General features: G+C 47.7%; 4 protein-coding genes across 4 annotated transcripts; 3 read left to right on the top strand and 1 right to left on the bottom strand.

Moving 5' to 3' along the window:
* Positions 1–5,209: 5,209 nt before the first annotated feature.
* Positions 5,210–5,997, bottom strand: N7446_012380 (SUR7/PalI family protein; the record flags this gene model as incomplete). Its single annotated transcript, XM_058521122.1, is given in 4 exon segments — positions 5,210–5,319; positions 5,331–5,409; positions 5,445–5,962; positions 5,985–5,997. The coding sequence occupies 4 exon segments, from the start codon at positions 5,995–5,997 to the stop codon at positions 5,210–5,212; spliced, it is 720 nt and encodes a 239-aa protein (XP_058366488.1).
* Positions 5,998–6,865: 868 nt separating this feature from the next.
* Positions 6,866–7,315, top strand: N7446_012381 (uncharacterized protein; the record flags this gene model as incomplete). The annotated part of the gene is made up of 2 exons (XM_058521123.1): positions 6,866–7,205; positions 7,263–7,315. The coding sequence occupies 2 exons, from the start codon at positions 6,866–6,868 to the stop codon at positions 7,313–7,315; spliced, it is 393 nt and encodes a 130-aa protein (XP_058366489.1).
* A 3,482-nt stretch (positions 7,316–10,797) lies between these two features.
* Positions 10,798–11,061, top strand: N7446_012382 (uncharacterized protein; the record flags this gene model as incomplete). The annotated part of the gene is made up of 1 exon (XM_058521124.1): positions 10,798–11,061. The coding sequence occupies one exon, from the start codon at positions 10,798–10,800 to the stop codon at positions 11,059–11,061; it is 264 nt and encodes an 87-aa protein (XP_058366490.1).
* A 1,971-nt stretch (positions 11,062–13,032) lies between these two features.
* N7446_012383 (uncharacterized protein) lies at positions 13,033–14,991 on the top strand (the record flags this gene model as incomplete). Its single annotated transcript, XM_058521125.1, has 4 exons — positions 13,033–13,185; positions 13,463–14,332; positions 14,395–14,635; positions 14,684–14,991. The coding sequence occupies 4 exons, from the start codon at positions 13,033–13,035 to the stop codon at positions 14,989–14,991; spliced, it is 1,572 nt and encodes a 523-aa protein (XP_058366491.1).
* Between the last annotated feature and the right edge of the window lie 1,035 nt (positions 14,992–16,026).

Genomic DNA, 16,026 nt, shown 5'->3' on the forward strand with positions numbered 1-16,026 from the left:
CGACAGCCAACCGACTGCGGATTTCCTCCAGATCACTGCGAATGTTTCCAATCCAGCTGTTCTGGTTATTCAATGACTTCTGCATGGACCTGCAAAATAATCAGCCTGTGTTCTTTTTCTGGTGGGTCGCACGACTTACTTCGTTCGGACATCTAGTGTAAGCGTTGTAAGTCAGCATATCACAAAACACCATTCCAAGGGAGCGGATTGACACTCACTCTGCCAGACATTGGAAGGCGATCATATTGCAGTTCTCGGAGAGATCCTGTCCGGGTTGTTCCAGTTCTTCGTCTGGTCTCGCGCCCGTACTGCAGGTGTGCAGAGGACTTTCCTGGCCATCATCCACTGTGATTCCATTGCGGTCGTTGCCAAAAGAGTCGTCCTCCTGAGAACACTCGTCCTCCGTAGTATCCCCCGCCGTGGATCTGGGCGGAATCCAGATATCCTCAGATCCGGAGGATGACAGGGACAGTGCACGTTGTAAACGGCTCCGAAAGCTTTGTCGTTGATCAGTAAACGGAAGTTTCCGAATTCCACCCATAGCTGAATCTGTGTCAGGGTGAGATAACGAGTTTTGAAATCGGATGTTCCAGGAGAAGTCGCTGAGGCTTTTATGAAGAATTTGCTCTCCAAACCGGAGTTTGCGATAGGGTTTGCAAGGCGCACTATCTTCCCTCAGTACGTACCGCAATCGTCGCTTAATTTGGAATACATTTTAGCCAATCAGGCACGAAAGTCATTCAACTTTAGAGGAAGGGACTTCGTCAGAAGGCAAAGTTTTTGCCTCTGAAGTCTGTTCCATGTTACCTTAGTACCCGGTGGGGCTCGGTTTAAGAACTCATTACTTTGTTCATTTCCACAGACAGTCATTGTGTTCGAGATATTGACAAGTACTAAACTGAAGGGTGATCGTTCTTGTAACTCTGAATGTGTTCGGGCGCTTGGAGTCCGGGGGATTCTGAAATACGGAGCCGATAGAGTACAACTCAGACTGACCGAAGCGACTGTCCAGAGTGGTCCATGATCATGCCACAAGCCTTCAGAAAATTTCAGAGGAACCAAGGATACTATCTCAGCTTTACTGGGACCTGGAGGGGATTTAGGCTCACATTTCCCATCCATGCGGAGTTTAAGTCGTGCCATTGCTCAAAAGATCTCTCTGGATCCTGTTAGTTCATGCGAGCGCTATGCCTCCTCGAAGCGAGGTAGTCTGGTCGGAATGGGAGGAGAAGAACCTTCTCTCCTGGCTGGATGCCCATCGGGCGCTGTCGTGGAAACCCGGTCCGACGCATATTATGAACAATATCAGGTGGACCGAAGCGTTGAGTCTCTACGAGGGAAAATGTACCATATCTGGCGCAAGCAACGTCGCTCTGGTGCCAGATCGCCTAAGCATTCAGGCAATCGAAACCGAGCAGGAACTGTTCGACGCTCGGTTGGCCGTAGGGCTTCATTGGCAACTCTCCCTAATAAAAGGCCTGCACAAAGCAACATTGAAAAGTGGTTTCAAACAATCTTAACAGCCGAGCATAGCCATATCGACAGCATTGAATCAACCAAGACGGAAGGCTGGAGACGAGGTATGAGGTGACCTTCTTCCAACGTTTGTTACAAGCTGATCATCAATCACAGGCCGCGCGATGTCATTACTCCGTCCGTCACGGCGTAAAGAAACGCGATCGTCATCGCAGATTTGGGACTACGTACATCGTGTCTCTGCAACCAGGAAGATGAGATACCGATGCGCGGAACCTCCATGCTATCAGCAGTTTACTGGCATGCGCGCTACATTGTGATCGCCAAGCAACCATAGTAACTTTCTCCATGAATGAGTGTTGTTGGATGATGCTACAAACGGAGGATGTGGCAGCTGAGCAATCAAGACGCAGCATGATGAATATCTCAGTGGTTGTATGTATGAATTCAGCTACTTCCAAAATATAAACAAGCATCATTCTTCGGAATTACAACAATACCGAGGAAGTTACAAGGCCATGGTTTGACAAAGGTTACCCCAAACACGGTGGAACATTACCGGGGTCGTCGATCAATCTCTGAACCCTGAAATAGAATTTCGATGAACCATGGAAACGGTCACACGGTGAGAGAATGCGGCTGTCATGAATGATCGACGAGAAAAGCTTATCTACAAATTTTCTGCTCCACGTGCTTTCTAGGTTGCTCGTGATTAAGTCCTACAGCCTAAAAGAGAAGTCCAGAGAATTGGCATAGAATCACCACATTCTCTACCTGCTCATGTACAGGACATTGGACCAGCGCGGTACTAGAAAGATTCTCTATCGCTGGAGTCTGAAGATGCAGAGGGCGATTGCAATAAAGTTCGGGGCCGCAGGAGGGCCGACCCACAGCGTCAATCCATATCCGAAAGCCAATCGGTTCCTCGGTTTTAGTGCAAAAACCGGAGATATTTTTACATAAGCTCATGTGGTGTGTCCATGATTGGCATAGTTTCTACAAGCTATCTGCTAGAGATATCGGACTGGCGATTGAATGGGGCTGATGATGGGGTTGTGTCGGATTCAAAGAGAGTACAATTTCTACGGGGAAGCTTTACGCAGGACAGAAGACATAGCTTCTAGAACGTTCTACAGACCAGATAGACAAGGAGCAACTTGCCACTTGACAGGAGAATTATTCTCCTGTGACAGTGTTGTAGTTCAAAGGAAGATTGAATTGTACTGAACTAGAGGGAATAACTGAGGCTATATATACACAAAGAGTAGATCAAGTTGATTGGAAATCAACTTGTTTCTTCGTATAGACACCTCGGGATTAATTCCGATGGTACGGCTTGGTTCCTGATCTGCACCAGCCTCATATCACAACACAGATAGAACGCAGCGCCAAGAGAATTGCGAGTGGCGGCTCGACTGAAGTGCACCGCCACTGCGGGTGGGCTTTGGAACGTCCCGGTCAGAGCATAAATGGTTGGTATGAGTGAAAGTAAGCCCAGTGAAATGCAGCTGTACGGAAATCGGTACTGAACCGCATAGACACTGGGGTCACAGACCATAAAGTCCGCCAGAATCCCGATCGCAACAACGGTAAAGGCCGATAAGTATCCGAGTTGGAGGCAGGGTTCAGTGCGGAATAGCACAACCACCGAAGGAAGGGTGGCTGTCCAAATCAGGACAAAAATGGCACCAGACTCCAGATTTTGCCACCCCGCCGCATCATTGCCCCGGAAAGCCTCTAGAAAGCGGTAGAAGAGGCTTGAGAAGCACCAGAATATGACACCTGCGCAAAAGGCTAGCACGGACAAGGACTCTAGAATACCTTCCGGGGATGAAGGGAAATAGAAGAGCAGGAAATGAATCACAAAAAGGTAGAAGTAAAACAATCCAAAGACATTGATTATGGTGAGGATCGCAAAATTGTGCAGGGACTGCGCTTTTGGGTCAGCCATTTAAGTGGTATACTTGTTAGAGCGATGACATGGGGGAAGCTGGGCTTTTAAGCTGAATAGCATGAGCGAAGCAGCTGTTGGATCAGATGCCGTCTCGATCAGTGCACATTGTCTCGGATAAAACAACGCAACTGAGTAGGAGAACGTCAGAGGGGAAAGGGTAAGATATTGTGCAATGGTTAACAAATGGCATTCACTAATGGATTTTAGAAAGGACGGTTAAAAACGGTTAAGAAAGGGAGGCTGAGAAGGATGTCCAGCTCATTTGAACATGCTTTGAATACTTGTGCCCTGTTTGGGCGGGCATCATCTATGTGGCGGTCCAAGTTAGCTTTTTCTCAGATTGACCACTGGCTCATCCCTGTCTATCCCGTAGTAACTGACACAGCAACTTGCGTCTCATGTTGAAATAATTAAATTGGATCCACTCGACCTAAAAGATTTCTTCTTAAATGTTGATCTAGCAAAGCTGGCCAACACCGCCTGTCCTGCCACCCTCAATTCTATGGTTAAAGATCCTGCCACTTTCGCTTCAGCTATTCATTCGGGCGAACACAATGGCAGTCTTCACCGGATATCTCTGAAAATCCAAAACCTCTTGACCGGTTGTAAAGAACTCATTTATGAGGGGAGCTTAGTTCTCGCCTGGTTGTCGCCGAACCCTGCATCTCCGTAGCCAGCGTTTCCCGCAATCGAGCTCTTGTAGGTGGACTTACAGTATAAATCATCACCGCTGCGGGAAATAACAGCTATATTCCCACCCAAGTGTTAAGCAAAGCAGATCTCAATGGAGGAAATCGTCAATATTGTTCGAGAGATTGGCCGACAACAGGGAGAAAATGTATACTTTCGAGCCTGCTACACCCTTTTCAAACACCTACAGGACAAGACCCAGCAAGCTTCTGAGGAGCTAATTCACTTACACCAATCCGGCGACTTTGGCTCATCGGATGATGAGTTTTACCCAGTCTACCAAATTGCGCAAGAGCTTCAAGCCTCCGTGCATAACCTGGCTGACCAGGCGCGTAAGGCGCAGTCGGCCTGCGAAGAATTTTGCGAGTTGGACTCTCGCTACTCGGCCTGTGAAACTTTCAAATTTGGCGATAGGATACAAGCACTTCGAAAGGTCGTGAAGCATGCTTACCAGGGTGTTTGTGATAGCCCACGGTCGATGCATTTTATAATGGTACCAGTGGATGATCCTCTGGGTGACTGTAAGATAGCTTCGAAGAGCATGTCTGAATTCCTGCAACACAGCAGAATACCTGATTCATCAAAAGATCAAGCACGAAGGCCGACAAAGTCATCCACTTCGTAAAGCACAGACAACCTCATCAGGGGCAATAAAGCTTTGCCCGCAATTACAGTACAAGTCTATTACAAATGGATGGAAACCAATTCAAAATACCACTTCTTTCCCTGTCATTCTTTCTCGAAGTCGATTCTGGAAACGGTAGTCTATCTAGTTTAACCCATGTATTGTTGTCTATCCTACAAGGCGGATCGAAATAAGTTTCAGCGTTTTGTTCTCTTTGAATGGTTCTCGAATGTCATATTATAGTGACTCCAGGCTTAATGTGGTTAGTCAATGACAGACCCTTGCTCACAACCGTTTCGCTATTCGACATAGCGAGATGAACTAGTCCAGACGCAGATTGAAGTGGGCCTTACCAAGACTGAAGAACTGAAGAGAATAAAGTGGTGAAACTGACTTCAAGCGGACCTGTACCTACTCCGCGTTGTACTACTCCATATCCGCATCAAATACAGCAGCAAAACATCTCAATCAGCCATGTCAAAAGGGCTGCGAAGGAAAATGTTACTGCTAGCCAGGTTGCAGCGAACGAATGCGCCCCAAAACTTGCATCTGCCCCCAGAGGATGAAGGATACTCTGTATGGCACCCGTAATCAACCCGTAGATTACCGTAACCCCGATGGATGCACCGGTGACAAAAATAGCGGCAGACTCAGCAATGGTCAGCTTGTGTATATAGAATCAATGTGCCAGGGCCTTACCAACGAAGAGAGGATAAGCAATACTTTTCCTCGAGAAAAATACATTGTGGTGACGCCAAAAATAACAGCCATACATGTGGAAACAAATCCCAGGATGTAAGCTGAGACTGACCACCGGGAAACATCATGATATCCAGCAAGGACCTTGTTATTTTCGTCTGGTAGTACCTCATTGATGCCTGAGGAAACTGAGCCAAAAATGCTTAACAAGTCAAATGAGAAAGAGGTACTGGGCTGCGAGCAATTGGAATACGATGATTCTTCCTTCTGTCCTTGGCAATAACCCCAAAGCCCAACAGAATAAAAACCAGGAAGGTGTGAGCTGATCTCGTCGGACAATGATTGGACCTTATCAGTGACCTGGCTTACTGCAGTCTCTGCGGCGCCCGAGGCATAAATGACTGCGGTTGAAGCACTGTTCACAACACTGTTGGCCTCACTACTGGCTTTATTTGCTACATCGGATCCGTCCACCCCGGCAATACTGGGGGAACGACGTAGATGAAAGTTCCCTAGTTCTGAGAAATTGGTTAAATTCACCTATGGATTTCATATTGGCTTAGTGTGTTCCTTAGGTTTATGGTATATTAGCTTGCCTTTAAGAAATGCAATCCAGTGGGGGAAGAGGCCGATGTGCATCCCACAAAGACAACAGCGATGCAGGCCAAGGCCGATATCGAGAAAGCCAAGGGAAGTAGCTTTCCTACGTGCCGAAGCATTCTATATATGCTATATTGGGGTGTTTGGAAGAAGATATGAGTGTCCTGGTAAGGGTCCCTTGATGAAAGCCCTTCACGAGCATGTAGAAACCATGTGCTCTTTATAGAAGCGATAGCCTGTATATTAAAGTCATAACAGAAAGACATATAATACCAAGGTGAACCGAGTCAGGAGCCGTCATTCCATGTACCCATTAAAGTTCAAGTGGCATAGACATTATTGAGTGCTGTTCGCGGTTGACAACACAACCCTCAAATGTTTGGTTTCAGCTAAATTTGGTTTAACGTGATGGCCTGACCAAGTTATTGACATTACATTATAGTAAAATCTATTGGAACGGTTGAACTCCTAACAGTGAGCGAACATTAGAGGGAATAAGGCCTGATTTAAGATCAGGTTAGCCGGAGCGACGGAAATTGACTCCCTCAGTTTTCTATAGAGAAGATCAACCACCACTTCCGCGTCTATAATGGAATGTGTACCATCATGGGCCTCAAGTTGATGCCGGCTACGGCATATCAGTCGAAAAGGCAAAATATGAAATTGGCTCTCTCCTCCAGGACATTTAAATAGTCCCGCTCTCTCGGCAGACAAGCTCAAACATTCCGCGCGCGTTGCATTAGAAAATGACGCGCTTATCTCAAGCTCAAGCGGAAGAAGCCGAGGGCAGACTGTTCACCTATCGTAAAGAACATTTCAAGATGGCCGCACGTGTTGACATTTCTCGTCTTGTATTCGACAAAAACTTCAAGCAGCAAATGAGCAACCGCCAGAATATCACCCGACTTGAGCGAATTATGGATACTGAAGGGTGCTATCGCCTGATGGAAGAATACCATGTCCCTGTATTGGTTCCTGGAAGTGATTGGGAACGTTACGTCAGGCCACGACTGGTCGATGGACAAATCCATCAATTGGATGTCGATATCGACTATCAGCTGCGCGCACAGGATCACGAAAATTTGATTATCGCGGCAAGGAACAAGCTCAGTCCTAGCAATTCATGGTGGATTGTGGATGTTTACGTCACAGACCAGATAGGTGCGTAAAGTAGTTCGCTTTCCCCCGGCATGTATATGCCTGATGTTTTCAAGCTAGTGAAGATCCCTTACAAGAAGAATTCATCCGGTCTCTTCGAGAGCACTTCCTGAATGATCAAACACCTCCGGATGGACTAATCTATCAATGAATAAGGTATTATGAAGGATATCTCGATGGCCCTGTAAACAGAATAGCAGCAAACCATTGGTGGGCTGCTCTAGAAAGGGTTTCTGGAAGCAAAAAGGGAAAGTATTTGCGAGCTTTCTTCAAACATCCGACAATGCCCCAAGCCTTCGATGCTCTGCTCCCTATAGCGGGTATTTGGGAAGGCATGCGAATTGGACTACTCCATAAATTGGTGGCAATGCGTTGTGATGAGGTAAGTTACTTGCGTCCATTTGAATGCCCAAAATGTCATGCTCAGACGGCTAAGTGAAAGCATCAGCCTCTTCTGTGCTATTTAAATCACATAAAGAATACGTTCTTCGGCTTAATGGGAAACAGGCTTGACCTTTTGGCACGATTAGACGGTGTGACTATCCAACTATTAAAATCGCGTGCGCCCAAAGTCTCTGCTCGGGACTTGAAGTTTTTGAAGGAACGAATGTTAAAGGAAGAATTGTTCCCTGATGTTGAACATGCTCAGGACCGCTCTGAAATTTGGGAACGATTGCAAGAGATTCAGTACCCCATACCGACACTGGAGACATTTTTCAAAGACAGGCTCACCCTGGAGGTTAGCCGGAGTGTACTACAGCAACTCTACATTTCTGATCCCCATCGGAAGATAACCATCGACGAAGGACTAGGGGAACAATATAACACTAGTGTCCCTGTCATGACTTCAAATCGTCAGCATGGAATACGGGAGGACCTTTATGATTTCTGGCGTTTCAGCTTCCAGTACGGATTCGAAATGACGAATCACGAGCGCCGCATGCCGCGGACAAAATCTGGCACGCAACGCGCGGCGACACCTGTTGAAGGACTTCACACGCCTGAACGGGGAATTCTTTGGCAACACCTCTTTTGGCTTGCCAGGGAAAAAGGATTTAGCACCCCTTTTGCGGATGGACCCCAGGCTGAGCCTGTTGAATTACCTCCCTCACACCATGTGACTTTCCAGCAAGTCTGGAAGAAGACTTACCAGTAGAAAGACGATATGGAAAGCCATATACGGACTCGGTGGAGGCAGATCGGTTTGCACTTTCACGGGAGGTATTGGAACAGCCCTGGAGCTCTCCCCGAGTTACTGCAGGATTTGCTCGGCGATCGGTGTTTTTGGCATATTTCCGCTATCTCAAAAATATTCCTGACAGTCAATTCGTTCGTCCAGTTGAAACCAACGATACGCTTTCTCAATCTTCTCTCTGGAACCCGAACTTTGACAACATGATTCAAAACACGATAATTCCACCAGCAGAAAATGTAGCAACCGTGTTCCCCGTCTGTTCTACTCCGCAGTTTGATCCCACATTGGTTGCTCCAGCTATGGATATTCAGCCATCGAGCTGCTTTAACATGAAATTCATCATTCCTGGCGAGCCTGATAAAATCGTGCCGCTACCAAATATTCAATCCGCTTTGAATACGTTCTTTGAAGGGTTTTCCCAAAATCATTTCTATATATATTCTAGCGATAATCCAACACGGGGCATCAACGGGAGAGATTGCTATTCGCTATATTTGGGGAACCCGTTCCTACTTTTGCACGCCGAGTATATAGGTGAGGATCTTTCCCAAACGGTATTTCACGGGTCGACCGACCAAAACGAAGGAAGAAGGAGCAAAAAGCGACGTATGAACGAACAACATGAAATTATTGGCGCCAAAGAATGGTTGAACACGAGCCTGAAGGAGTTGGCCCAAGGAAATCTCGCATATCAAGCCGAGATGGATGATGATGATGATGATGATGATGATGATATTTCTTATACCTAATGGAGCCTGCCTAAGCGTGCGGTAAGCTATGTAGGTCGGTGCACCCGGACTGGCACCACAAGAAACCTTCTTTTAACGCCGAATTCCCAATAGAAATGACCGGACGGTCTGTCCTAGTGCTTTAAAGCGACCGAGTGACCAATTGTTCAGTATGTTGTATTTTGTTCAATGCAATCCAGGGCGCCCCCGGAACTCAGATCGTACTTTGTTGAGCTTTGCAGAACTGTTACACCTTTTCTCAATCTAGCTACCACAGAGGGGACATCCTTCTTTCCTAGCGGCCCGAGTTAAACGGCTAGTACTTCGGAAGGTAAGCTGAAAGGCTAGACCGGTGACAGTTTTCCCCACCCGCCTTTTATTGCGTACCGCAGTAGCTACCCCTACCCCGGGTCTACCATCCAGGTCCTACCCAAGTCAACCAAGGCGTAGGCTTTCTTCGGTAGGTGCCTCTAGGGTAAAAGTTGTGAAAGTGACAGGATTCGAACCCGCAGTCCCTACGTTCCGTGCTTGGACCCCAGCTAGCATTTTCGCGTAAGACCTAACCAGTGACGCACTACTGTTTACGCCACACACCCCCTAAGCCGAGATGGATCTTCCGGGGGATGAGGATAATATAGAATAATTATATTTTGGACGACCGAACGAATAAAATCGTGAACATTGATTCGATCCGCCCTGTAGTATCGTATAGCGATTACCTACCGGACCCTTCTATCGATTGCGCCAGAGGTGAGGACCGCCACATTCCAAAACGACCCAGAGAGCTAGATGGCGACGATGCATGTAGATCGGAGTGTCTATGGTCAAACCGAAGCTAGCCCTACTATACAAATGCACCTATTATAAAATACTCGGCAAAATGCAATGCGGTGGACAAAATGCCTGCGCGACATTTAGGAAGAGTCTAATGCAGCTGCAATACATTTCTAACGCCAACAAGGTGGAGTCTGCAGTAAACAGTGAAATCTACCAGCAAACGCATCGGAGCACGGCGAGCGCAGTGAGGAAAACTGTTAATCGTTATTCCTCAACTCAAATGATTTCCCAAAATTTCTCGAGATGTTTCAGTGTGCAAGTGTACGCCAACATTTATCCACCAGAAAGTTTGCTAGTGTTACCAGTTTTACTGGGAGTCTGTGTTAATTACCGAGGTAGTGTCCCAACCATTCACATAGGCAGGCGAAATCCCACCCGGGATAATTTGCCATGACGGCCCAGACGCTGTGCGAGTGGTTCTTTCGCTTTGTTGTAATTTACGATTCAGCTGCAGATTCGCTTCCTCGTATTGTATTGAAAATGATTTCCGTAGAAATTGAAAAACTCCATGAGAATACTGCCAGGGTTGCGCTGCATATGTCTGTGGGGCGGATACATGATCCCTAAATAAGAGTTCCTTTGGTGCCAGATTTAAGGGGGCAAAATGTCCTTCCTTACTCTTAAGCGGCACGGAACGCCCGGAACTGGCTCCTGCGCAGCGAATTTGTACATATGTATATATATATATAAAGATATATATATGCTCTACGTTGGAAGGTGCTCACCATACGACCACACTTCTAAGTCAGTCCATTCATGAAAAGGCAACAAAAGAATTGTTGCTAGTTCCTTACTTCTTCTTTTCCGACACCTTCTACGACGGCTAAACGCGACGATGAAAACATTCTTTGTGGCTACATTTGCCTTCCTCACCGCTATAGGTGAGGTCTCAGCTCGTGGAGGCGATGGTGGCCATGGAGGTGATGGCGGCGATGGCGGCGATGGCGGCGATGGCGGCGATGGCGGCGATGGCGGCGATGGCGGCGATGGCGGCGATGGCGGCGATGGCGGCGATGGCGGCTATGGCGTGGCTGGTGGCCATCCTCCGCCGGGCAGTAACACGCAGACGGACGCTAGTGGTTGTCTCTGCAAAATGTAAGCCCCTCCGCTCGGAGCTTCTCTAAATTACCCTATCCTCCTCTTCCCAAACCAAATAGGCTAATTAATTCCCCTACTCTTAGGAATGTGCCTGGTCAAAATTTGGTTGGCAACTACGCACTCGGCAACGGATACGTCCATGGATCGATGAAAGTAAACGGTGGTGAAGGGTACGGGTCGTCTTGCTTCGTCACGTTCGATAGAGGTACTGGAGGAGGGTGTGACGGCTGGAGACAAGTTAGTGGACCCACAGGTTCTGGCTGTAACCAACTACAAAACACTTGGCTCGAGTGTGACACGGTCTATTCAGGCTAAGTCAACTCAAAGCTGGTGTCGGGTATTATAAAGTATCTTGTGTCGGAATTGTTAAGGAAAGAAGCTATATAGGAAATTTAAATTATTAAAATATTAACGCGTGCGTAGATTTTAAGTTACTTAAAAGTCAAAGTAACTTCCAGAACACGGGACGCTCTTAATGAACTTGAATGCGAAATCATGTTCCTTGGTGCTTTAGAATTAAGATCCGGGAGCTTAGGCGTGTGGGGGAGCCATAGCAGTGCTCCTGGAGACGGTTCCTGCATTCCTGGAGACGAGCCAGCTGGTCTCCAGGATCTCCGATTTCGTTGGCTAGGAAGAACCCATAGAAACCAGAAAAGCTCCTTACTTTTTCCTTTCTCTTAATCTTGACTTTCGTTTCTGGAAAATTAAACCTACCGATCCTTGCGCTTAGACACTAATTACATTATATATCACCTACTAAAGCTAGTTCAGAGCCATTGACATTCTAAAGAAAAGCAATATGAATAATAAATCGGGTGGACGGACGGATGCCTCACGACTCTCCCGGGAACTTTCGCGAGGAACTGGGAGAATCGAAAGGCATTCGTCCAGGCACCATGGCAAGCGCCGCCGGAGGTAATCATCGAGGAAAGAGAGGTTGCGGTCAACCACCACAACCAGATCCTGACCAAAGACCCAAGAGAAAGACCCTTGATACTGTACACCGACGGGAGCGGGATTGATGGAAGGATCGGAGCGGCAGCGGTCGTGGACCTTGAGGATCAACATGCTCATAGCCAGATGGGAGATGATAATACGTCCACCGTATATGCGGCAGAGCTTCGAGCCATTGAGATGGCACTTGAAATGGTTCTGGAAAGCACAGAGCCATGGGCTAAGCAGGCGAAGAACGGGGTAGTCATCTTTGAACACAGCCAAGCAGCGCTGAAGGCGCTGAGGCGACCGCGGATGCCGTCAGGACAGGTCTATCTAGCAGGATGCCTCAACCTGATCCTACAACTCGCGGTCAGAAGTATTCGGACAGAACTCACATGGATTCCTGCGCACCAAGGAGTCATTGGCAACGAGATCGTGGACCAACACGCAAAAGAAGCGGCGCAGGAACAGGACGGGCTGCATAACCCCCTCAACCGAGACATATGTCTCGCAGCCGCAGCGAGACGACGAATTCGCAGAGAAGCGAAGCTGGAGTGGGACAGAACGTGGGCCAAGGAAGCGACCAGTCGTCCGACGAAACGCTTGATTGAAGCACCAACAAAGAAGACGCTGGAATACTGGACGGGCTTGCGCAAAGCGACGACATCGATTCTGATGCAGCTTAGAACTGGGCGAATTGGCCTAGGGGCTTACCTGAATCGTATCAACCGACACGAAACAGCGCGGTGTGATTGCGATCTTGGCAGCCAAACAGTAACACACGTCCTACTGGAATGCCCCTTGCACCAGGACGAGCGAGACTGGATGAGAAGCGCTCTCTCATACCAGGGAGTCGCTCTCCACCGGGACGAACTCCTCACACGACCGGAGGCCCGCACAGTTGTGGCCGAATTCATGGTCAAGACCGGCCTCCTAGGCCAATTTCAGACAGTCGACCCTACGGCTCTGGGCGAGGAAGGGGACGACAAAGGAGCGGAGACAATGATCCCTTAGACAGTGTGACGGAAGAAGAAGGATGGCGCCCATTGGGAGTGCAGTGCCAGGTCCACTGTACTCCCTTGATCCAAGCGAGCGCGCAAGCGGCAGCCGACAAGACTGGACAGTTGGAGAGAAGAGGGCGTGGGAATGGTGTGTTGAAGCGGGGCCCTGGTCCTACCCGCGACCAGGGGTAAATGACGTTCATTTTGGCTTTGTGTTTATCATGTTTGCATCCATGCATTTCTTTTGTTTAGTTTACGTCTTTCGATTCGAGGGCGATTGATCAGAAATTCGCAAGGCGAGTTCCCTGACGGTCGCCCAGTGGGCTGGCGACCACCTTCCAGCTGTCGGCAGGCCTGACAGCACTCCCGCATAGCAGCATATATATAGAGCGAGCTACATCGGGCAAATGAATACATCATCATCATCATCAACTTCCAAGCCTGATCAACGAGATAAATTCAAAGATCGATTCCTGTCGGTCGCAACTCCAGAAGCTTGGCGACCCTCGCGCAACATTAGACGAACAACGGTCGTATCTTTTGCATATCAGTCAAGCATTCCAATCTCTGGTCAAAGCAGCAGTGGACGGCACTTACAACGAGCCTTTCTTCGGAGATGCGAAAACAAAAAATGGGTACCAGAAGCGCGTCCGAGCAGTCATTCAAAATCTGAATCAGCAATTCATGGAAAAGATCTCCCGCCGTGGCCATTTCCGCCATGTGCTTGAAGGTGAAGATCAAAGATCGGGCTCCAAAACTCAAGTATGTCTCACAAGAAAGGAATATGTTCAGCATATCGAGACGCTTCTCAAAAAGACAAGGGGTCGAGAGTTACCTGGTACTTTTAATCCTTTGATCGTTAAGGATCTATTTCAAGAACAATGCGGCCCGTGGGAAGACATAACACACAGCCACATTACCGCGGCTTGGACGGCTGCAAGAGAGTTTCTTCAACATGCAGTTTCCTACGTGGCAGACGAGGCTACTTCAAAGGCCCTGTTCAAAAAGGTGATTCTGCCAGCTCTGGGGAATTTGCGACATGCATTGGAGAATGGAAGCGAAGAGCTCCTTATGCCGCATCAACGAGGCCATCCTATCACCTACAACCACTACTTCACCGAAACACTCCAAAAGACTCGCACTGATCGCCAAAAAGAAGCCTTCCGCAAAGCTCTTCAATCATATTTTGGTGTTGATACTCTTTCAACCTCTGAACCTGTGCTGCACGCCATCAATCTTCAAGGGCTTTTCAATTCTCTTCTTCAGAATACTATACCAGACATGACACGTTTTGCGTCCGAGGAGGCACTTGACTGCATGCTCTCCTACTACAAGGTATGTCCTTCCCACCGCCTAAATTTTAAATCCTCTGATTAAATTGTTGATGCCGAAAATAGGTTGCACTCAAACGTTTTGTTGATGACATTGCCACCGTAGTAATAGAAGTCAAGCTTCTCAGTGCACTGCCTACGCTTTTTACACCTATAACTGCATTCGAGATGCCCAAAGACTTGGTCGGTCAAATAGCAGGTGAATCCGAGGAGAGCCAAAGCCTCCGGGACCAACTGAACAAAAAATTGTGGATCCTCACGAAAGGTTCAGATACTTGCAAGCGATTCGTTGGTATCAGAGGCCTTGGTAAGCGAATTCAGCTTACACTCATACTTATACTGACCTAGTCTGTAGAGTTGAACAATGATTTGCAGGCTAGCTTACAACAAAATCGGGATAGATTGTCCTCTAGCTCTTCTAGCTCGATCGAGCTACATGAGGAAGCTGACGCAATTGACTCTGAATCAGTCGACGAGCAGTCCAGATCACCCAGCCCAGAGCAACCTGCCAAACATGGGTATGCTCTGGAATATACCAAAGAACCGGAGCAGCTGTTAGCAGCTTCTATTCCCACGAAGAGTGTCAAAAAGAAAACAAAGAAAAAGTCTGCCAACAAACTTCCATCTCTCGTCGAACCGGCTGGTGAGGCTCCTACGGAATGAGAGTCGCTTGGTGATGGGAATTGGGAGTGCGTTTCATTCCCCCACCCAACCACCAGAAAGTCACTGTTGTTGGAAATGTAGTTGACTGTGAAGGTCGAAATCTAAAGCACAGTCTACCAATTTTAGCACAACAATCGTTGAATCAATGGGTACAGTTCATTTTTATTCTTTTTATTCAATCCATTCATTTCCATTCAAAGTTTCTATCTGTTAAAGTTGCCGTCAAAGGCTAGTGAGAATTACAGAAGTTTATAAACCGGCGATTTAACGGGGGTTGGGAAGGAGGGAATGTCATAGGCATAGCAGACATTTGTTTATTTTGACTACAAGAGCCAGGAAATCAGGAGAAATTTATGGCCAGGTGCTAAGTTGCTGGAAAACCAAGCGTTGGCTGTATTAACAGTCTGAAAACTTAACACCCCGTCACCAAGCCCAACGGAATCTTCATCGGCCCCTGCATGGACCTCCTCTAACATCAGCGACGATATTCGGGAGAGAACACAAATACATAGCAGAAATATCGAAACGTGTCCTTATCCACGAGTGTCAAACAATACTGAGACCTTATTAATTCCCATCAACACGGCAGGCTTGAGCATCACTCGCTTGCAAGGCTGAAACCACACCGTTACAAAGGGCCTGAACTGCTCGTTTTCGATCCCACAGTACCAGTTTCTGTTCCTCGCAAAGCTGCAGAAGGATGTCACTGTCGCTTGCTAGCCACTCATTCAACTCTTGAAGCTGTCGCTGCTCATCCTCAAGTCGCATCTTCTCGGCAGATTTGACCACGTAGCATTCCCATAGGCAAAAGTACAGGTCAAGCAGTTTCAGGGCTGGCGTAGCGAGGGTGTCATTGTATTGTAGAATTTTCATAAACTCCGCCGTCAGGGCACCAGGTGTCACTGGGATCTGCAGAGTGTTAATGTATCTGTTCATTTCCTGCCGAAGAGGGTATGACTGACCTTGGGCTCGATGATTGTGCCGTTTGAAGATTCTTGTGGGTGGTTTTCCAAGGACTCATCTTCTCCATCTTGG

This window comes from Penicillium canescens (assembly GCF_028828765.1).
Source record: "Penicillium canescens strain IBT 15451 chromosome Unknown utg000010l_segment0_segment0, whole genome shotgun sequence".
In the NCBI taxonomy this organism is placed as follows: domain Eukaryota; kingdom Fungi; phylum Ascomycota; class Eurotiomycetes; order Eurotiales; family Aspergillaceae; genus Penicillium; species Penicillium canescens.